The following is a 23,612-nucleotide window of genomic DNA, read 5'->3' on the forward strand; positions in this document are numbered from 1 at the left end:
TCATAAAATCAACTACACTCTATAGAGTCTTTACGAATATGAAATTTTAGAACAAAACACCTTGTGGAAAACATCGCACGGCGAGACTACATTTATAATCTCCGATAAAATTGACCATTCTCTCTTATAGCTCCTCAATAATGTAACCATTCATTCAACTAGCACATCTTTATCTCAATAAATTCGAGCTATTTCTCTACTAAGAGGTCATTATCTACATCCAAACTAAAAAAGTTTTTACATTAAGACCATTAAAGCCTTAGCCCGGTGGCCGGGTTGTGAAGAGGCCAGTAGCGACACATTGTACAATTTGTAAAATTGAAAAAAACTGTAAAAAAACTGTTTTACTGTGTTGTTGTGTGTTTTTATTGCAATAAACGATGGGGGCTGGAGGAAAAGTAATGCCAACAGCAGTCTTTCCTCCAGTCCTCGTACCACGAAAAAAAAAAAGAAAGAAAGAAAAAAAAAGACCATTAAAGTCAATGCATATAAGTTATAACGATGTTAAATATTCTTCAAAGAATGATATAAGTACAATAAAATTACTACCCCATATTTTATAATTGCTTACTCGTAAATCCAGCAATATCTTTTAGAATATCTGTTAAATTTGAAATAATTCATATTCAATTATTATATAAAACTTGGTTATTAGCTCAAAAATATTAAATGGACTAATCTCGTTTAACAATAATATATAAGAAGTGCTTAGCTTATTATTGATTCGTTGAAAATTTGTGATTGTTTTTATAATCTATTATGGGTCTATCGAACTATTTGAACTGTTATATCTATACGAGGTTTCAAATATAAAATAAACAAACTATAATATATACCTAGTATATCTTAATAATTACTTTAAAAACTTTCAATAAAATCAGTCAATAAATTGTTATATGTTTGATTATATATATACTAACCTAACATTATACAAATTATTATAGTTGATTACAGCTTATTAGGAATCTATTTTTTTTTTAAATTTTTATCAGTGAATATTGTTCATCGACATTTATAGAAAAAAAAAATCAAAAATGTTAAATACCTATAAAAAGCTTTAAAATATTTTTAAAAATTCTAAGAAAATAATATTATAAATATTTGTTGAATATTTAAGTACCTTTATGATTATTCAGTTATTTGTTGTTATTTAAGATGCTAAGATCTAAAATATTTTTCCTTATTTTTTATTTAATAAATAAATGAACGAAATTTCAATTTTTGGAAGTATTCACATGATTAAATTTGCTATCGGAAACTACGCTTTATGTTGAGAGATCCAAGCATACTTTCTACTATTTTTGTTTAAAGTGTTACACACACACAAAACATATAATTGTAAAATTGATACATTTATCTCTCCCTCTAAAATGGAATACATTATTATTAATTATATACTGAATTTGTTTTTTGCCAGTTCTTAATTAAAATTTTTTTTTTATTAGTCTAAAACAATTTAAAATGATGTAAAGTAATATTAGAGTAATGATCTATAAATTACACACACACACACACACACACTATTCAACATATTTTTCTATTGACTATAACAATTTATGAATACGATAAATGTAGTTAAAAATAAAAACCAACGTCAATGAACAACAGATCCAAGATTAATAATTTTAAACTATACCAAGTTCCCATTTATTTACTAATAATAAATTAAAAATATTACATTTACAATCGGCTGAAAAAAAATATATTTAGTAATAAAGCATTAATCATGATACAATTATTTTCTCATAAGATCTATAATCGACTCTAAATTGTCATTGATTATGTTAAATAATGTATACATATTTGCATATTGTGTACATTTTAAAAATTTAAAGCCAGATAAAATTGTAATGTGTCAAAAAAATTTTGTACGTTATACACGATTAATTTTGTAATAACTTATTTATATACAACAGCTACATTTACTGAGCTTATAAAAATGTAATATATAACAGATTTAATATTTCTCCTATCATAAACAACATAATTTTTAAAAAATATATCAAAAAATATTAAAATATCAATAATTGGTTTTAGTTTCTAGATAATTTATAGCAAAATCTACAAACCGTTATATATGAATATCAATACAATAACAATTAAAAAAAAAGAAAATATTATATACACAAATAAATTTTACCAGCATTGCGTCTGTTAAAGTTTCCCGATACACCTGAAAAAATAGAAAATTCAATAAATGGTATTAGTTACGTATAAATATCAATACAATAATAATTAAAATTAGAAAACAAATTAATTAAAAAAAAATAAATATGACTATACCCTCAAAATCATTAAGATATGTTCGAATATATGGCGGACATGCAGTTGATGATATAATAAAAATCGGAAGAACCGTGATTGTAATAGTTATAAAATAACGCTTAAAAAAATTCATTTTAGTTTTTTGATATGTGCGATGTACGAAAAATAAAAATTATCTGAATGTTAAATAATGAAATGATAATAACAATACTTCTCAATTTCTTTTGTAATTGATTTATCGTCCCTAACCCACACTACAATAGTAAAAAAGAAAAAATTAACAAATAATATGGAACAACAAATATACTATGACATCAAAAGTTATTCATTACTAGTCATCATCTATTTAAAGCAATATAATATGAATCATAAAATATATATAGTTATTATATCATAATTTATGATATACTTTACCTATTAGTCACGATTTATCTAAGTTATTATAATAACACATGTGTAAACAAAACAATATTCAAAATTAGGTTAAGAAAACAGATATTAATGAGTAAATAGTAATACATTTAAATACTATCTATAAATAGAATATTACACATTTTCGATTTTTGAAACACAAAGTTTAATCACAGTAAAAAAAAAAAGTGTTTAATATGCAATCATTATATATAAATAAATATATTTTTATTTATTATGTCTATGTGTAAACAGAATACTAGGAAAAGCGAAGGTTAAACGACAATAATAAAGGAAAATAAAGGTCTAAGAAATCAAACCTATCAAAAATACACCAGCTCCTTAATAAAATAATTATAATCATTGAACGCATTATAAGTTATGAAAGCGATATCGATATTTAAAAATAATAATTTAGTTCCATAATTATGGACCATTGAATAACATGGCATTGTGATGCTGTGTTACACTTTTCAAAGGTTGGGGGGCGATAAAATATTATCCGAATAATTTTAAAATATGATTATTCGAATAAAAATGTATTTGAGTAATTTAAAAACATAATATACTTATATAAAATACAAATATATTATAGGATGATTCATATTTATTTTTATACTATGCTATATCAACTATCAAGTGATTATTCTAATGCAAACTACTCATTATTTACTTATTATGTTTTTGAAAATATATTTTTACGTAGTTTCTAGTTGTTTATCGTTCTAATTTCACAAAGCAGAATATTATTATTTTTTTTTTTCATTAAATAAGTAAAATCCACAAGCATAACATTAATGGCCATTGGGAAAACAGTATATTAGTAGATTAACATGATTGTTATACACACTTTATAATTGTCAGTAATTTTATCTTGATAGGTTGGTACTTTGGTAATTAAAACATGTACTATTAAATAATAATAGTTGGAATTGTATTTTAAGTTCCCAATCAATAGTAAATCTTCTTTTATTTGAAATAAATAGAAAAAAATACTATAAATGAAACACATATAGAAACGTAAGTGTCCTAAGTATACTAGAGTGTTATGTGTTAAGTGTTGTCACTGTTGTATGTAAAAACTAAAATAATCATTTAATATTCAACGTAATATTGTTTATTAAATTGTTATACCCAAAAGTCGATCGGTTATATTTTTTTTTTTTTAAGAAAAAGAATATAAAAATAAATAATAATTGAATACCTGTGACTCACACAGACTGTGAGTAAATTGTGCAATCGGCGATCATACGTATTCTGGGCGTTTTGTTTAAGAAATAAGAAAATCATAGAAAACTAATAAGAAAAGTCAGAACTCTAAAGTAACATTATACTAATATACTGTGTATGCATAGTCGCATAGACACTCACGCCATAGACCATATTATTGTCACCCGTCGACCGTTGACGGATCATCCCCCTTATCTATGTTTATTTTACAAACGATGCACCCGTCGATGTTCAGCGACGGTGGATATTATAAAATTATGATTTATGAATAAATACAGTATGATATTCAAAATTAAATATAAATATGATATTATAAATAATTAAATATGAAAATATTAAGTTTATAAAAATTTATTTTTACGAGTATATTCAGGACCTACAATACAAGTAATCCAATAATATAGAAATCATTTTTAAAATTTAATTTAATAACTAGGTTTTGGGACTTCTTGTATTTGCATGGTTTTTTTTTTGTAGAAGTCGTAGACTATTCTAGGCGAGTTATAAATTTGTTTTATGAAATGACGAAACTATTAACTAAATACTAATTTTAAATTTGCATATTTGAACAATATTTAGCATATTTTTACATATTTTTCATTTTTTAAATTTGTATGTACGTAAAATTGTCAGGAAAACTATTATATTATTTATATTTATATTTATTTTTTTTAATAAATTAAGGTCGTATAATCTGTCGTATCTGACTTGTAAGTCTGTTTACGATAGTTTCTTTGTCGCTTAAGAATAAACCTTTTTATCGACAATTGTATAGTTGTAGTAAGACCTAATCAAATCTAGATTCTAAATTGTACGACGAAATGAAAAGCAATACGTGTTCGTTCGTTAATCATGGTTATATACCAACCTATTTTTAAATTTTTAAATTCTTATTTTTATAATTATAATATGCTTTATGCGTTTTCAAAAACAAAATAAAATAATATTAGCAGCCTATTTTTATGTATATTTTGATAATTTTGACTGTATATTTTGATAATCTTAAGTACAAGTCCCGAACCATAATGGGAATAAATAAAAAAAAAATATACAATTTTTAATTTTTTGTATTTATTTTTTGAATTGTAACTAATATTTATTTCATAATTAATTTATGGTCTTTAGTATTGGTCATAGAAGTTTATTGTAACTTGATCATTTAACGAGTTATAAGCAAAATTAGTGAAAAGGATGCGTGACCCTACTAAGAAGGGTGAAGGGGCTACTACAAGGGGTAGGTATCAGGACTTTTAGTATGTTTATAAGTGAGGTACCTATATAATCTAAACGTGTACTAAAATTCATCTTTCGACGATTTATTTTTAAAAGTATATTGTAATGTATTTTTGATTCTTCTATTTGGTAATAGTCAACAAATTGTTCAATTATATCGTCACCACCGAATACATATGTCATTTTAATAATATATTAATTTGTAAATAACGATTAAATTTGCTTGTTGTGTAATAGATTCAAAAGATAGTCCTAAAAAAATTAAAAAAATTATAATAAGTAATTGATTCTAAAAAAAAAGGATAAAAATAAAACAAAATTCTATGTAAATTACTTAAATACTAGATGCCTATGATATAATGGCTATAAAAACGAATTATTTTATATTAAAACTGCATTAATTTGAAGAATACCTATATTATACATTACTAAAGGTATAGCAAAGGAATAAGGATTCCTATATTATATTAATTTGTACCAAATACTACAACATCAATCTTCTTCTTCTTCTTGGGTATTACCGCCCACTAGGACCATCCCGTCGAACAACCAGTGGCATAATTTTAATTTTATTTTAATACGCATAGCATATTGAGCAGGCCACTTTAAGCGCAAACCACTATCAATTATTCAAGCCAATCATTTTATAAAGTGGGTCAAATTACTAAAATATTAGATGTTAAATACGCAAATGTATACCCAGCGCGGTCCAAATGACGAAACTGCGAACAACCAATCCTCCAGGTCCCTCTGCTCTCTGTCCACTGCTTTTGTTCTCCAATCTGCGGGGCCATCGTTCAATAATTCCACGTTTCTTTTTATTATATCTTCTTATCTTAAACGGGAGCGCCCAAGAGGCATCTTTCCTACTGGGTTCTCTGCCAATACCATGCGCAGTTGTCGGTTCTGACTACGCCACGCGTGACCAGCCCACTTAGGCCTCCTACTCTGGATTATATCCATATGTTTGGCTTCTGAAAGAGATCATCTAGTTCTTTGTTTTTACAACATCAATACCTACATCATAATGAATAAGCAAGTGAAATAAAATATGTGTAGTCTTAAGACATATTTATGTGATTCGCTCCCCCGTGATGTGTGCGTTCAGTTAATGTGTAAAGGCATGCTACTCATACTATAATATAAGTAAATTGTTAAAAAGCTTGAAAATATTCAACACCAAACCTAACCTCACGAGATTTTATTACACCACTTACAAGAAAACCAAAATTATCTCTATTCTATTATAGAATTTCTGTATAGTATCTGTAAATTATCTGTGTGGGCCTTATTTAATAATATAATACATCAAATAAAGTATAAAAACCAATTGAATAATATAACAGAAACATTTATTTGTGAAAAACATTTTACTGTTACTATTTTCACAGACATACTAATAATATAATATTAAGCATCTACTTTTATTTTAACTTATTGTATGCAAATGCAGTTATATAAGTTCGAACATTATAAACTATACAGGTGCTTCAAACGACACTTATTATTATTAACATAATTTTAAGTCAATAAAAATCCACCTTTTACCATATTTTGAACTATAATGAAGTATAATATACGTTAATATAGTTAAACGATCAATTTATATTTTATACTTTTAGAACATAATATGTTGTTTGACTTATTCTTTGTAATAATTACACTGTACAGCAATAATAAACTGTACGACAGAAACGAATATTATATGTACCTATTTCAACACTATACATAATATATAGTTAAAAATTGTTAATAGCATGCAACAGCCAGCAATAGATGTTTATAGTTTTTGTATATTTGGTTCTAAATGTGCAAAAAAAGCATATTTAATTTTAATATAACTGTCAAACTTAAAATAATATAACTTAAGTCTAAAAACTCTTTAAAGTATAATTAATACTATTTTATATATTAAAATAATAATATACAATTTCTTTATTTACTTACATATTTTTAACATTAAATAATAGGGGAGAGTCAATGAAAGGGCAATATCAAATGTTAGAGGAGGGTACTTGCACACTCTGACCCCCGTGTAGCGCCGCCCCTGACTATACTATCAATTACTAAATCGGTTTAGATTCATATCCGAAGTTTCCAATTCAGGCATTGTCAAATTATATAATATATACGTAGATATTTTGCATAATTTTGGTATTATTGAACGTGTTTCGTATTTAGTGTAGTATTGACAATATATCTCTTTTGCATTGTTGATTTTTGTAATTTTTTGTATAGGGTTTATAACATTTGGTATTTTATGCTTATTTTAGTGATTTTACAATTTGAGTTAATAGATATAAAAGCATTACTAGTTATTATAGTTCATGTTTATATGTTATTGTTCGTAACAAATTATCATTATGATGATGTACGATTGGTTTACCTAGTAAATCTATGCATTTTTATTTTTGCAATTTTATGAAAGAAATTTTATTGTAAAACGTATATTTTATTTTATTTTATATATCGGTTGAATCCATTATTCTATAAATTTGGCATATTCCCACTATCATGGTTTTTAAAATTTAAAATTTTTTACATTATCAAAACATATTCATTTTTTTACATTTATTTTATTAATTTGAATATTTGATGCAATTATGTTCCATAAACTTATTTATTTATAAGATAATTGTAAATTTATTGCATGAAAACATATTGAATTATAATAATGTGTTATGTGCGTTGAAATGGGATGAATTTTAAATAAAGTAAAATAAATTGTCATGTTTATTAAGACTTATTTTTTTTAATTCTGGTGTGTATGCATTAATCATTTGTAAATAATTTTAATATTTTATTAACAGTTTAGTTACAGAAAATTTAACTATTAAAAATTAAGAATTTCTTTAAAATGCTTCAAGATTTAGGCGTGACTGCCCTTTCACCAAAGCTTTTTCTAGGCGTCCTTACAAGCGACACAACGTACAACAGCATTTTCATGATGGTTAAATGAGCCCTCTTTTAAAGTACGTGTAAATTGAATATTGACTAATTATCAATAATTTACAGCTAGTTGAACCCACGGGATATATTTCAGTGAACGATTTTCTTTGTAAATAAGTCAATGCTTTTATTCAATTATTTCGATTACTCTAGTCTCGATAAATATAATTTTTTGCCATCGTATTTTTCATCCTCGAAAATCGCTTCTTCTATAATTCATATAACTATGATCCATGATGATACGATACTAAATAATAATATTTTAATAATAATCAAACGAAAATACTATGATTATTTTTATAACGTCGTTGCAATCGGCGTTTTATTATATTGTTATAAACAAATCACCATGGATAAATGTTTACTACAACAGTTATTATTAAAATAAACAGACTTGATTTTGTGCTACCTTCATTCAGAGTTTTTGTAAAGGTTGTATTTATTATTCTATATTGTGTACGCAGCAGTAATACTAAAAAATAATGGAATCATCAACGAAACTTCGCGCTTTTACTGGTATGTTAAAATATATTTAAAAAATACAATCCTGCGCCCCATATGCAGATATTTTTGTAAATCGCATTATACTAAGTACACGTTTTCAGTATTATCAGTGGCGATGGCTATAGGTGTAATAATCCAACAAATGGAATGGTCGTCTCTGATCCCGATTTTCGGCGGTGGCCTTTGGTGTTCGCTTTCGCCCATCGTGTTCGTATCTGGTGCCGTGATTGGCGCATTGCTCTCGGGGCTCGTCTGGAGGCGTTTTGACAGCCGACTGGGCATGGCATTTTTCGATGCTGTTTTGGTCGGCGGTCTATGTATCGTTACTTTACCAGTAACACTGACGGAGTTGATGGTCGCCGGTAGATTGTTGCTCGGAATCGGTTCAGGCGCAATGTCCGCTATCGTACCCGCATACGTTGGCGAGATTTCGCACCCAAAGTTCCGAGGTATTTTTTTAGCAATTAACGCACATTCGTTTTTCATTAGTACTTAAAAAATTGTAACCATAAGTCCATAAAATAAAATATATAGTATATATAAACACTAATAAATAATATATGGTAACATATATGCTACCACATAATATTATGACGAGTAGCCTAGCCTGGTGAAAAAGTCTTTTAGTATTACAATAAAAATAAATCAGGCGTAGTTGAATAACAGTTTTTTTTTATCGTTGTGTTTTCAATTTTCATTTTATTTATTACCAAAGGCCTATATTTTTTAAACTTAATATGAATTATAATGTAATTATTAAATTCCAGTTGACAAAAAAAATGTTCCCAATTATTTAGTTTAAATAAGGGAACATTTCAGGAAGGAAATAGTGGCAATAGTGCAAATACCGCAACGAAAAAATTCGTAACTATTTTAAAATAATTTGAAGCTGATACAAAAAAACGATAACTAATTTATTTTCTCTGTTTCCATAAAAAAAAAATAATTATTTTAATTCGGTCTAGAATAGAAAATTGTATTATTTAGAAATATTAAACGATTCCTACCCTGAATGAGAGACAGTTTAACAGTTACAATGATCTATATGATTTATTTATGTTCTAAATATTTTATTATTTTTCACCCCGTGCTTAAATCATGAAAAACGTGATACGTGTCACGGCGGTAATGAAATAGCGCCTTTAGAGAGAAAAAAAATCGTGTCTATCTCTGTATAATATATCTGCACCAGATAAATCGTATTCAATTGGTATCCCTTTTCTTATGGACGGTTAGTGGGGTATGAAATCTACAAGTTAGGTCGTGTTCACAGCTACGTCATCTGTCGCGTCGTGTCGTGATCAAAAGTTGAGCTCGGCCAACTTACGGCAAATAATGGTTAGTGACTGATACCATGATTACAATGGCCAATCTGCAGATTACGAAACAATAAGAAACACGACTGGACAAAATGACGTAGCCGTGAACTCTATATTTTCAGTATATCACAGATAAAATAAATATCTAATAGGTAACCTTTTATGACGGTAAAGTCATGAATCTCAGTATTCCAAAAACAATAATGCCCAGCTAGTCGTGTGTACCCATTACTGTTTTTGCTCTACTTTTGCGGAAAACATCGATCGACTGTCGTTTGATTTCTATCACTTACAAACAATAATTTTTTTTTTCGTAGGCAAAATGGGTATACTGTTCCACGCGATCATGGTAATGGGCGTCATGATATCCAACGTGTTTGGCCCATTCGAACAGTACGATAATCACCGACCTTTCAGCATACCGTTCAACGTGTATTGCTGCTTGTTCGTTGTGTTACACGCGATCGGATTGTGTTTCGTTCCTAAGCCGCCGTACTCGACGCCGAACAATTTTTTCGAACCAAACCAAAGCAACGACGATTGTATGAGCACTATAAATTTGTTGGATGAACCCTATAGGATGGACGTATTGCACCCGATGGTACTTATATATTGTATTTACATAATATGATAATATGAACAGTAGAAAGGGAGATGATTACATGTGATATTTCGTGTAAGAGAGATTTATAATTATAATACGAAATACGCACCGGTTGTGTGTGTGTTTTTTTAAATAGTTTAATTCCGATTACCGGAACACATATCGACGAAGCTCATGGCAGATATTGGAAGCATTTAGTTACCGTGCGGATCGCAAAGCACTGCTGATCGCCGTTGGATGTATGTTTTTCCACCAAATGTGTGGAATAAATGTAATAATATCGTACATGTTTCCTGTAATGAAAATGGCTGACATTGATGTCGACCCTAAAATGACATCCATCACATTAGGACTCGTTCAAGTTAGTTACAAATTTGCATTTTACGTCAGAATTTGATTCTTACATTTCAGCTCACGCCTGAAACATAGGTATTAGGTATACTTATACATTAAATCGAATAATGTATTTTAGGTCATTATGATGCATGTCGCAATAATTATCATAGACAGCAAAGGCCGTCGTGTGTTATTGATATATTCGGCAGTGATTATGTGTCTATGTTCGGTTGGTTTGGCATTGTGCGTCGTTATTAAAACGCAACTAAATGCTACTACGTCCAATCACATATCGATGGTTCTCATCATGTTTTTCATTATGGCGTATTCTCTAGGATTTGGACCTGTCCCTTGGGTTATATTGGGAGAAATATTTTCGACCAAAGTACGTATAAACCACCTCAATATAATACATATAATATCATATTTATGTAGTGAAAACTTCTATTTACGCGTAAAACTAATAATATCTCATGACATAATATCTTGTTAAATATATAAATTAATATTTTCAATAATAATATCTAAAATAACTAATTATATACACAATTATAATTTATAGTAAATATATAAATATTATGGTTATTTTTTAGGTAAAGTCGTACGGAATAAGCTTCACAGCAGCTATAAACTGGCTACTAGTCTTAGCAAGTGCTTACTTTCCATACGAAATGAACAAGTTTTTCGACATCGAATATTTATTCTTGTTTCACTTTGTGCTATGCCTTTCTGGTGCATTATTTGTGTGGTGGTTTGTGCCAGAAACAAAAAAAATCAGCTTAATAGATGTCCAGAGGCAATTAGACGTCGATTATGAACACATATATTACATACCAGTATAACAATATGATATGTCAACTCCGTGTGGCGATGCCTCACCTGTATGTGACGGTATGCCACAAGAAAAACGACGAAAGTCGTGCTAAACCTCCAGACAACAGAAAAATGGAGTAATATCCCCGATTTAAAACTATCAAATTCATACGGTGTCTATTTTAATATTGTATAACTTGAATTTCCTGTATAATAGCCCTACTAGTTATTATTTTTACCATTGATTATAGAATGGAATCTTATCAATGCTCATCCTAACCTATTGTCTTAGTCCCCAGATTATTTAACTATATCGAGCTTTTTACAGCATTCTATTAGCATATATCAACTTAATCATATCACTTTTTTGGCCAATTATCTACTTCGACGTATTTTGTCATCATAAAACTATTTGGCTTAGCGCCTCAGCTGATAAAGTGCATATATATATATATATCATAATATTTAGAAGGGAGTTCACTGATCGGGTTTAAACCGTCTCTTCTGCCAAATTGTTTATATTACTACTAACAGTTACTTTTTAAAAAGAACTTGGATTATATTATATTCTTAACCTACTCATTGAATTAGTAAAAAAGTAATAGATCATTTTTCCTATACAAATAATGTATTAATGTAGTAAAATAACATTACTTTTATCAATGCAAACTAATGTTTTACATTAATTACGATACATTGTTTAGTTATATTATTAATTGTAAAAAAAATACAAATACTTTCCAAATGTATATGTCGTTAATTCTTTATTTTTTTTTTTTCTGTACAAATACTACCTACCCTGTGCAACATTAAAAAAGCTTTTAACTAATACATGATCAGATAACATAGAAATTACCATTGATAATTCACTAATGTTTATAAAACAACACATAGGTAATACAATTTAAAGGTATATAAAGGTAGACTTTTTAACCAATAAATATATAACTATTTATATATTACTATAAAAATAATACAGGAACAAAATTATAAATAACACATAAGATACACTTGTTACCTCGTTATTATGGAGTAACCTTTAAAAAATAATTCGGTTCAGTGAATAAAGTAATGAACTTACCTAACGGTATTACCACTACTACCCTTCGAGACAATGCTGTGGTATGTAAATACAGTAAAAAAATCAACAACATAAGAAAAGATATTACATTTATACTTGGTTTATAAAAGACGAAATTTTAATTTATTATATTATGCATTTTATTTACAGGTAACAGTAATACAGTAGTAGTAGTAGTATCACAGAGTATTTGGAAATATATAATTTTATAAATCTGTGGTAGTGCATTGACAATAATTCGATAACAAAGACAACACGATGCAGTAAATTGTATCTTAACTATTTCTTGCTATTTCTTCGAACTGTGAGATTGTTGACGTTTATTATTTGTTTTCATTGTGTTTTATTTATTCATACCTGTCCTATATTACTTAACCATTGGATTCTGTCATCTGGCCTACTTGTTATGGTATGATTTGAGTGTATTTTATTATACAGCAAGTTCAATTATTATCTATGTTACTCATGTTACTGTGTACATTTTTAATCTTACAAAATTACACAAATCAAATTTTTTAGGAACAAATAACTATTTTATTACTTACTATTAGGTTATATAAGTATTTATTAAGCTCTTTTTTTAATTTGACATATTTTACGTGTATTTAATTGTATAGCCAGTTTAAGGAACTTCCAATTATTATTAATTTATAATCAACAACGCTGTTATTTAATCAACTCACATGACTTTTTATGAAGTACCTACCTATATATTTCTTCATTGAGGCATTGTTTAGTCAACATTCATTTAACCACGACTTTCACAGATTGATATTATTAATTAATCTCTTTATGCATCGCTGCAGTCCCCTATTGGAATTAGAAATTAGGATTGAAGGGAAATTCCTTCCTTTTGTGTATGCTTATGTTTATCAAAATTTTAAATCTGAGTGAGTCCCAGCTATGTTAATAAAACTAACTAAAGCTGTTAAATATACTGACAATAAATTAATATGTAAATTTAAGATTTTAAGCATATCATTATTAATGCTGATATTATTTAAAATAATATATGTTTTTCATGTTTTTGTCTAATAATATTTTTCATATTTTAAAAATGTAAACAACGAGTTTAGCTAATCATATAATTTTATTATTTAAATTTTTAATTAACCGATTATTTTAACAATTTGTGTCAAACGTGACAATAAAATGTTTGTTTTCTGTGTTTTGTAATTGTATTACCTATATAGGTAATAGCCATATAGATAATATATAAATATTATAACAATTAGTTAATTTTTTAATCAAACGATGTATGCTCTAATACTCAGGTATAGATAACGCTATTTTGCCTAATACCATAAAATATGTATGTAAATAGCTTTATGGTATTAAAAAAAAATCATTAATTTTAAGGATAAACAATTTTATTTGGAAAATCAAGAAAAACAGGTGGGTAACCAGTGGCGTGTCCAGCACAAAATAATTGGGTAGGCTCGTTTTATTCTGTAGTGTGTAGAAGCGTATACTGTCCGAGGTCTTACTGTCCGTGTAAATATGGTTCAAACATATACATTCCGAAATCGAACGGTCCATGCGAATACATTCCGAGATTTTACGTGCGTCCGTTAGGATTCTTTTATCATAAAACACTCATTATTTCAAAAAGTATTCGTGTTTTTAAAAACATTTTTTTACATAGTTTCCAGTTGTTAAAAAAACAACGTTTTTATTAAAAAATTATATTTTTAAATATTTTTTATCCTTATATTTTTTTAAGTTTTTTACTTTTTTGAACGACAGCATAGAGTTTTAATTTCATATTCCATAACAAAATAATTTTCTGAGTATTTTTATGCATACAAATCGAATTTAGGGCGAGTAGTTTATGAGTTATAAGTATTTAAAGTTTATATAAGCGGACTAACATTTTGCGGGGTAACCCCGTACCACACCACTCCGTCAAGGACAGCCTTTTTTATTAACGTGGTGAGGGTCGAGACAGCTAAGTCCATCTCTTCGGTTAGGTTATAGTTATAGTTTGAATTTTTTTTTAATAAAAATGAATAATCATGAAAACGTTCAATTACTATTAGTCTATAGAAAATGTAACAGAAATACACGAGAAGGAACAAAAATGTACGCCCAGCAATATCCAAATAGGTTCCACGTTCGCGACCCATTTTTGGGTCCTGATAAGTCTTTTTTTTTAAATAAAAATAAAATTTATAAAATTATATAAGGTACACAAATCATTTTTTAATTATTAAACTTAGAAAATTAATAAATGAAAATACAGTTTAAAAAATGTTGTATTCAGTTTTAATAGTACTACCGTAAAGCAGTAAGTAATTTTAGCTTTTTTACAAAGCTTACGTGGGTCGCGAAAAATTTAGGCCTAAAAATGGGGGTTAATTCCAAGTTTATACGGTCTGTGATAATACGGTTCATAAATAATTATTTTCGGATTTATACAGTCCGAGACTATACGTACCAGATAAATATTTTTTTCGCAAAAATACGGTCCGGGCATATACTGTCCGAAATCCAACGGTCCATGCGAATACCTAGTATAAGGCTATAAAATTTCATAAATTGTTCGTTAACTTTTATCATAGGTTGTTTTAGCGTATGATTAATAGTTTTTGCTCAAACAGGATAATAAAAAAAAATTTCTTTTGTTTTTTTTTTAAATATAATACTGCAACATATATATATATATATATATATATATTAAAACAGTGGCGTAGCCATGATTTTTTCGGGGATACATTTTTGTAAAGTACAATTTAAGATGTTGATTCTATGGAAAATTGTAATCTTTAATTTTGGTCATAGGTATTGTTATTGTAACTTGAATATCCGAAGAGTGACGAGTTATAAGCAAAATTAGTGGAAGGGGTACGCGGTCCTGTTAAGGGGGTGAGGGCTACGCATAATGGGTGGGTGTCAGGACTTTTAGTATGTTTATAAGTGAGATATATAAACTACTTATACCAAAATTCGACTATCGGGAAATTAGTTCTGAACTTTATGTTAAACTAATTGACTGGACTATTAATTGTGACTATGTCCAATAATAGTATTCATTAATAAAAATATTCTTTTCACTGCAGCATTAGATCCAGAAAATGCAAATGGAAATTCTACAACTTTTATTAACATTGTATATTCTAGTGTCACAGACCACAGTTAGCTGTCAAAATTTAATGACGAACCCAAAGCTGTAGCTATATTTAATCAAATCCCTTTTCATTTACTCTCAGCCTTAAACAATTTCCAATTTCAGTTGGGGTATACAACCAAATTGAAATTAGCAAAAGTCATAGATAATAAAATAATTTATTGGTTTGGATGGTTTAAAATACGTAAAATATATAAATAGTTAAAATAAACTAAAACAAATCTTTATCATTGGAGATATAATAAATAATATCTTATTTTAATGCAAATACTTATTTTCAACATACATTTTATGTAAAATTTAATAATACAAAAGTAGAAAAAACAATAATATATAGGATATATTAAATAGAAAACATTTTAATATTTATTTATATATATATATAAAATACCTACTTATTAATTAATTAAACACAATTAAATAATTGGTATACACATACATAGAATACTGATCAAGTTTTGTCTAAATTGTAATACTCATATTTCTGTCTTATTGACCTGTAATTAATACTAAATAAATTAATATACACAGAATTTAAAGATATTTATGTAATATATAGGTATTATAATTTTTAAACTTGATCAATTCAATTTTTTTATAATAATTTTTAATAAATAATTAAGATCATATTTTACACATTATACATACTCAAAAAAGTTTTTTTTATAGTAATTCCTATTTCAAAAATTAAGTACATGGTATTGCTTAGTGAAATTCATCAAAATAAAACTACAGAATGACGTTGTGACTTAAATAAACTATACCTAATTAATAATGTATATATTATAGCTATGGTCCAAAAATAAATGCTATAAAATAATAGTTATTATGTATTATTAATTTAATACTGTACAAATAATTAATGTTATTTATTATATTAAATTAAGAAAAAAAAAGCGAATGGCAGTAGTACAGCTGGATTACCTGTAAATACTAGGTATAAAATTAAAATTAATTACAAATCAAATAAACATAAGACTAAACTGTTTTAAAACTATAGTAACTAACAATAAAGAAATAAACTAAAAATACTAAAGCATGAAATAAAATTTGTTAGTATTTAACTCAAGTTCCAAAAAAAAAGTATAAATAAATAAGAAATAAAATCATTAAGTTAAATTCATTTGAAGGGTGTTAATGGAATTATTTTATTACTAATTTGCTGTATAAATCACTCATTTATCAACGGATTAATTTTCAATTAAATATGAGAATATACCCTAATTAGTACAGAAAAAATACATACAACATAGGATATACTTCGTAAAAACAACACCGTTAGTAATAAATCAATATTGAATATTTATATAAATTATTACTATCTAGAACTAGACTAGCTAATGAAAAAAAATGTAAAACTAAATATTTTAATTCTTCAACTTTGAAAAAATACCAGTCTAATTATTGCAACATATTATGATGTATATATACATTTGAGTATCAGTTTCATTAACTTAGTTACAAGGATTTTTATTCTAAACACAAGTCTCATCATTTTCGTCGCTATCCGATTTGTTAGTTCTAGCAAGTGTATAGCCAGATGCCTTATGAGATTTTCTCATGTCCTTTTTTCTTTTGTTGGCATCTGTCCATCTCTCTTTTTTTGGAGTTATTGTTTCATACGTGTGATTCAATGGATTCGCACTTGAACAATCAGACACTATCACATGTGGACTACTGCAAGTTTCTTTTTCGCTTATGTTCCGTCCACAATCGGTGACACTGTCTGAAATACCTTCACAACTAGCACCACTCATTTGGCTGGTTACAAATTCTTCAGTCGAGTAATCTCTTGGTTGCATATATTTATGTTGATATTGTGTATGGCCATCTACTTCAACATATTCATGATCAGTAATGGCACTGTCTGAGAACACACCATTTTGTTTTAGTTCTAGCCGTAGATTATTGGTTTTACCATTTTGACAGTAGTAAGCACCATTATCAGTTAGTTCTGGTGAAGTCAGTGGTGGACGTCGAGGTAAATTATTTTGTTTTCTCCTTTGTTTTTTGAAAAACCGTTTTGCTACAGTTATTTGATGTGGATTGTAATAATCAATTTGATGTTCTGCATTTAATTGATGTCTCATCATTACAAGTTGTAATTGAGGTGATCTAAAGGATTGCAGTGATACCACTTCACTATTAGACTTTGGTCTCACAGATTGAAAACTATCAGTCCTAATAGATGGAGCACGTACTGAATCTACTACTTTTTTTCTTCCCCATCGATGTTCTTTGAGTTCTACAAATGCGTTCTGAACATCATTTCGTACAAATATGTAAAACCACATTATCAAAAAGTTTTGAAATATATTAAAACAAGCAAACCACACACCCAACCATAGTTGTATTGTTGGACTGTGCATGACTGTTACATTAAAATAAGTCATTGCAACCGTCAACAAATATCCCAATAGAGTTCCGTTAAAAAATCGTAGTTGGACAACAGGAGACTGTTCGGGGTCTTCTACTTTGCTTGATGGAGTAGTAAGGCTACGACAACTATTATGTTCAACCATACTATTTGTCTGGTCTAATAATTCCAAGTCAGTTGCTTGTGTACCTTCTGAAAGTTGTACGTTTGAGTCGAGATCATTGGCAACACAGGAAATAATTAAACTGAGGAAGAAGATACCAATAATAACTACTAAAGCTACACTAAGAATAAAACCAAAAGCAGGACCCGGTTTTAAGAAACAATAATCTCCTTCATGACCTCCATAACCAGGCAAATTGACAGCACTCGACATTCCACACAATAACATCGGAATGCCCCAGCCAACCATATATATACCCAGTAATGGCTTTTTGACCACAACATCTTCATGAGGAATATTCATACCACCACCATCATCAGATGGTGTGCCAGCTGGAAGGAATGGCTTATGAACTCGTTTACATAAAACTCTACAAGAAAAATTGGAAGAATAATTATTTAAAACATACATCTATCTAACTATCATGAGGTGTTATAAATCTAATATTCATAGACACCTTTTTAAATTAATATACAATATATTGTAAAATTTAATAAAGGTAGATCGAGGGTTTTTTTTTTTAATTGAATAACTAATACTATCTTTTATTACATATAATAAATTAACAACTTACTTAATAGTCACTGTCATCCAAAACAATGGGGCTAAACTAAAAAATTGAATCAGCAATCCTATTATTTGGCAAGTTCTTGGATTTTCAGTCCGATGAATACCATTACTAATTTCATTAAAATAAAAAATATATATTGTAGGCATTTCAAACATTTACTTTTTATTTGTGTTTTACTAACCAATAGATTAAATAAAACATAGCCATTGCAAACCATGTATTGGGAAGAGAGTGCTTCAATTTTTTAGCCATTTGTATGTTGCTATTGAGTATTGTATAGAGAGTGACAGAAAATAAAAGAAATGTACTTCCTGCAAAAGTGCCAATGTAAATTGATGTGTGTGCAAATAACTTTGTTTTCTTTTTAACAGTACTGAAACATTAAATTAGGTAAATTAATTATATTTTTAAGATTTAAAATAATGAATAGCATTATCATACATATTTGTTGTTGAAGGAAAAATATTATGCACCAGTGTTGGACTCATAGTCAATGCAAAATAACCAAATCTATTACATGTATACTCCAACATGCCACCAGTAATACGTGCCAGCTGACAACTGGTGTTTGGATTTATATCCCACAATCCTGATAAAGGATTCCACCATGATGGGCTAGGTCTCATCGTTAAATAATGATCATAATTTTCAGGTTGACGTAATGTTAAGATTAGTGGTTCTGGTATAACATCCATTTCAACACCAACTAACTTTGTTACTAAAATGCAAGACTTTATTTCTGTAGGTAGTAAAGTAACATTGTCTTCAGCTGTTATCATTGGCTCGGGAAACATTTTTCCATCTTCATACACTATGAATATTAATTTTATTTCATTACTAACCAAATCTGTTTTCAAGTCACTCATAAATAATGAATGTGGTACTTTTATCGACGCTTCAATAATCTAAGCAAATTTAAATAAGACAATTAATTTATATATACGTATATATTTGCATTAAATAAGATATACAAGACTAATTTATTTTGGATTAATGATTTATTTGAAAAATGTATAATATTAATTTACTTTGTTTTGATAAATACTATCATTGTTATAAACATGACACATCAATGAATTCATTGTAGTAGGGGAATCTTGGTCTCGACCCCATATACATATTAATCCATTGAAATTTTCTTTTGAAATAATAAATTGTTCCATTGCTATAGCTGATGTCTAAAATCAATATAAACATATATTCTAATTTAAATTAACAATTGTTACAATATTTGAAAATCATAAATTATTTTCATTTTTACCCATCGAGAATTTAATGGTGAAGCAAATTCTAAAGAAGTTTCTAAAGCATTCACAAGTCTGGAAGTAGATTTATCATTTTTTTGAGCAGCTAATAGTAGTTCTCTAGGTAGTTCAGCCATCAAACTTATTAAATCTACTACAATTGGTGCTAGCTGATAAGTATAAATTCATGTTAGATTTAATAAAACACATTTGAAAAATATATTAAATTTAAATACCGATTTTTCATTGCGTATTACATCCAAATAGTCATCTACTATGTCTGCAATAAAACTAATATCAAGATTATCTTTAATTTCATTAAAATGATCTCTTGTATAATTAAATAATTGCCTAGCCGTTTCTGAGCTATCTTTATGAGTAACATTTGTCTAAAAATAAAAATAAAAACAGCAATGAAATTAATAATTTTTAATATTATTAATATTAAACTATTGTCATACTTTTGATTGTGTGTAAAAAATACGAGTAGTTGGACTTGTATAAGGACAGTCTAAAGTATCGGGTACTTCCCATACACCATTTAAATTACAATGTCTACTGACTGTTCCTCTAGCCAAAGGTTCAACTTCTTCATTTGCTTGACATTGTTTAACAGTTATTACGTCTGAGACGGTACGGGTCCAATAATATGTTCCTTTATTGTCTTTACTCTCTAAAATTATTAAAAGAATTTTTCTCTAACTTATACTAATACATAAAAGTGTAAGATAATTACAAATTAATTAATGGTAAATCACCTTCAACTCCACAGAATTTAGTTTTATTTGAAATAACAGTCAGTGAAATTGATTGAATTCGAGTTCCACTAGATGAGTTCAATTTACATTCATATTTTCCAGTATGATTTGTGTTAAGTTTTGCTATTGACAAATTACTGTAAAAGAATACCAATCAACATTTTATAGAATATCATTTATATATTTTTTTCATAATAATGAGCTTCTATAATTTGACTTGTAAAAATCAAATAGTATGGATGTATTAAACTTTATGAAAAGTAGCAAATATTAGTACTAAGCACTAACCTTTGAATTAAACCAGTGTTTTCAAAATCTCCGTCAGTAACAATTATTGAAGCATTAGTATTTAATGCATTTATATTCCAAGCCAAAATAATACCTTCTAGAGCATCTGTACCAACAGCACGACATAATAGCTCTATTGAATCGCCTTCAAAAAGAACCTTTATAAAAAGGGTAATTTTAAAATAAGTATATGAAATTATGTAAGCAATGTTTTAAACACCATTAAATGATAAATAAATTTGAAATTACAAGATTTGAGTTAGGTAAAATTTCGATAGCTGGAGGTGTATTTGATTTTGGGCGCACACAATTCAACATATCAAGACGTAGATTTTTAATAGGTGTGTCTTTCAAAGAAGTTGGTTCATGGCATTCAGATTTCGGTCCTAATTTTACTTTTTTTTTGACCCACTCAAGAAAACCAGAAATTTCACAATCACAAACTAATGGGTTATCTGATATATCTCTATAAGTAAACAAAGTTTGTAAAACAATGTTAAATAATATTCAATAAAAGTAATATTTAATTAATACTTACAATCTAGTGAGATAAATCAAAAATGTAAATGTATTGCCTGGTATTTGAGCAATCATATTTTTGTTTATTTTTCTGTAAAATAAACATTACTAATCAGTGAATTACATATTGTCGAGTTATATGACAGCAATAAAAAAGTGGTGAATGTTAAATATTGTAATTAATTAATAATAACTTCTTACAATTGTTCTAATGAGTAGAGCCCTTCAAACATGCCTTGAGATATATTTCTGAGTTTGTTGTCAGTTAATGTCCTATGGTTTAATACATTTAAAATATTATTAGTAATGTCATTATTCATTACAAAACACCAAGTTAAACAACTCACAGTATTTTAAGATTTGGTGTACCACGAAATGCTCCATCTTGAATAATAGAGATTAGGTTTTTAGTCAGATCTCTGTAACATACATTATACAGATTATAATATCGTACAGTGAAAAATTAAATTCAAAAGTAGGCTTACAGCTTTTGTAAAGTTTGGATGATTATGGCGTTTGTGGGCAGAGCAGCGATCACATTGCTGGACAGATCCCTAAGAGTAAACACACACAAAATTATTATATGTTCAAATCAAAGAATACTGATCAAGTGCCCACATTGGTTCATTTGACTTACAAGAACGTGACTCCAGTAAAGTTTGACAGCTGAACCAGTGGTATCTCACTGAGATACATGACAGGCTTATCAAGCCCGCCGCATTTAACTTTGCTGAACTTATCGCCAACCCGTCTCTTCGGACAGACGCACCGTTCGGGACACGCCGCGACATCCACAGGCGTCACTGTCACTGCATCAGTAGTCTTCTGGGCTGCTACCGCACCGACCAACAGCAGCAACCACAGTGCCCACAGCCATGAACTGGGGTACATGACGACAATTGACGAACGACGATCCTCCTGACACGACCACCGACCTCGGTCCGCCGTCTACACGAAAACGGTTCGCGAGACCACCTCCTCTTCGTCTTCGTCGGACGCCTTCATCGCGACAAAACTATTATATATATCGGTACGAAATCCACAATTAATGAACCGGCCCAAAAAATATGGCGAAGGTTCGCGCTGCTCGTTTTCGCTATTCGTCGCGGAAAACGTTACGGTCAACTTCACGCATTTTCGGTTTGTTTACAATTTTTTTTGTTTTCGTTCTTCGTTAACTCATTAACTGTATCAATATTATTATTTATATATTTTTCTTCTTCCCTCTCCAAACAAACGAACACATAACCTCAAAACGTGCCGACCGACCGACCCTTTGTTATCTTTTCTACGGATTCCGACAACCGAGTCGACCGAGTGTCGAGTGTTGTCAAGTGTCGTCGTCGTCAACCAGAAACGTCCAGACAGCCTGCAGACGCGGCAGCTGTGACGAGTGACGATCGTCGCCCGTGACTATAAAAATAATAATTATTCGCGATAGCGATATGACCACTGTAATCCGCGGTTCAAGGTCATACCGCAGAATCTTATTGTGTATTGTTGTTATTCGATAATCGTACTTCTCGTACTATCGTGTTGTTGTCGTATCGTTCTGTGATAGTAGTAGTAGTGGTTTTTTAATCTTTTTTTTATCATCGCTCCCGATAACGTTATTATTATTTTGTCATTATCATAACAAAACGAGATAATTTCAATATTTAATATTTATTATTACGATTTACCTATATTTATATTATATTGTGCGCAAAACAGCGTCCGTCAGAAGTCTGTTGTTTTTTTTTTTTGATTCTGTCGATTTCTTCTTAATAATTAACGATTATATTGTACACCGTTTTCTACACTTGGACACGCCTCTATTC

At 28.5% G+C, this 23,612-nt stretch overlaps 3 protein-coding genes across 6 annotated transcripts in view; 1 reads left to right on the forward strand and 2 right to left on the reverse strand.

Annotated features, from left to right (window-relative positions):
- Positions 1 to 2,478, reverse strand: part of LOC113554109 — a 60,542-nt gene extending 58,064 nt beyond the window's left edge. For 2 of the 4 annotated variants that reach the window (XM_026957801.1, XM_026957803.1), the window contains exons 1-2: positions 2,284 to 2,478; positions 2,141 to 2,173 (exon numbers count right to left, since the gene is read on the reverse strand). In XM_026957801.1, the coding sequence (XP_026813602.1) occupies positions 2,141 to 2,173; positions 2,284 to 2,398 (148 nt within the window). In that variant the 5' untranslated portion in view covers positions 2,399 to 2,478. The remainder of the gene's footprint in view (positions 1 to 2,140; positions 2,174 to 2,283) is intronic. The other 2 variants (XM_026957804.1, XM_026957805.1) reach the window with 2 other exon arrangements.
- Positions 2,479 to 8,707: 6,229 nt separating this feature from the next.
- On the forward strand, positions 8,708 to 11,693 carry LOC113552638 (facilitated trehalose transporter Tret1-like). The gene is made up of 5 exons (XM_026955486.1): positions 8,708 to 9,041; positions 10,229 to 10,512; positions 10,652 to 10,876; positions 10,988 to 11,236; positions 11,445 to 11,693. Exons 1-5 carry the CDS (start codon positions 8,708 to 8,710, stop codon positions 11,691 to 11,693), a joined length of 1,341 nt encoding a protein of 446 aa, XP_026811287.1.
- A 4,875-nt stretch (positions 11,694 to 16,568) lies between these two features.
- LOC113552100 (adhesion G protein-coupled receptor A3) lies at positions 16,569 to 23,019 on the reverse strand. The gene is made up of 16 exons (XM_026954791.1): positions 22,430 to 23,019; positions 22,278 to 22,346; positions 22,140 to 22,211; positions 21,994 to 22,065; positions 21,812 to 21,883; positions 21,523 to 21,739; positions 21,274 to 21,431; positions 20,986 to 21,122; positions 20,689 to 20,900; positions 20,464 to 20,616; positions 20,245 to 20,397; positions 20,012 to 20,161; positions 19,425 to 19,888; positions 19,165 to 19,356; positions 18,987 to 19,091; positions 16,569 to 18,782 (listed from the first exon to the last, which is right to left on the reverse strand). The coding sequence occupies exons 1-16, from the start codon at positions 22,681 to 22,683 to the stop codon at positions 17,348 to 17,350; spliced, it is 3,915 nt and encodes a 1,304-aa protein (XP_026810592.1). The 5' UTR covers positions 22,684 to 23,019; the 3' UTR covers positions 16,569 to 17,347.
- Between the last annotated feature and the right edge of the window lie 593 nt (positions 23,020 to 23,612).

Source organism: Rhopalosiphum maidis, chromosome 2, assembly GCF_003676215.2.
Source record: "Rhopalosiphum maidis isolate BTI-1 chromosome 2, ASM367621v3, whole genome shotgun sequence".
Classification (NCBI taxonomy): Eukaryota; Metazoa; Arthropoda; class Insecta; order Hemiptera; family Aphididae; genus Rhopalosiphum; species Rhopalosiphum maidis.

Excerpts from the sequence above, each read along its gene's own strand:
- LOC113552100 (XM_026954791.1), bottom strand. The coding sequence starts at position 22,683 with ATGTACCCCAGTTCATGGCTGTGGGCACTGTGGTTGCTGCTGTTGGTC. Across the intron at positions 20,617-20,688 it reads TTTTTTACACACAATCAAAA|ACAAATGTTACTCATAAAGA; the intron begins GTATGACAATAG and ends TTTTATTTTTAG. Across the intron at positions 18,783-18,986 it reads TGGATGACAGTGACTATTAA|AGTTTTATGTAAACGAGTTC; the intron begins GTAAGTTGTTAA and ends TTTTTCTTGTAG.
- LOC113552638 (XM_026955486.1), top strand. The coding sequence starts at position 8,708 with ATGGCTATAGGTGTAATAATCCAACAAATGGAATGGTCGTCTCTGATC. Across the intron at positions 10,513-10,651 it reads TGGACGTATTGCACCCGATG|TTTAATTCCGATTACCGGAA; the intron begins GTACTTATATAT and ends TTTTTTAAATAG. Across the intron at positions 11,237-11,444 it reads GAGAAATATTTTCGACCAAA|GTAAAGTCGTACGGAATAAG; the intron begins GTACGTATAAAC and ends GTTATTTTTTAG.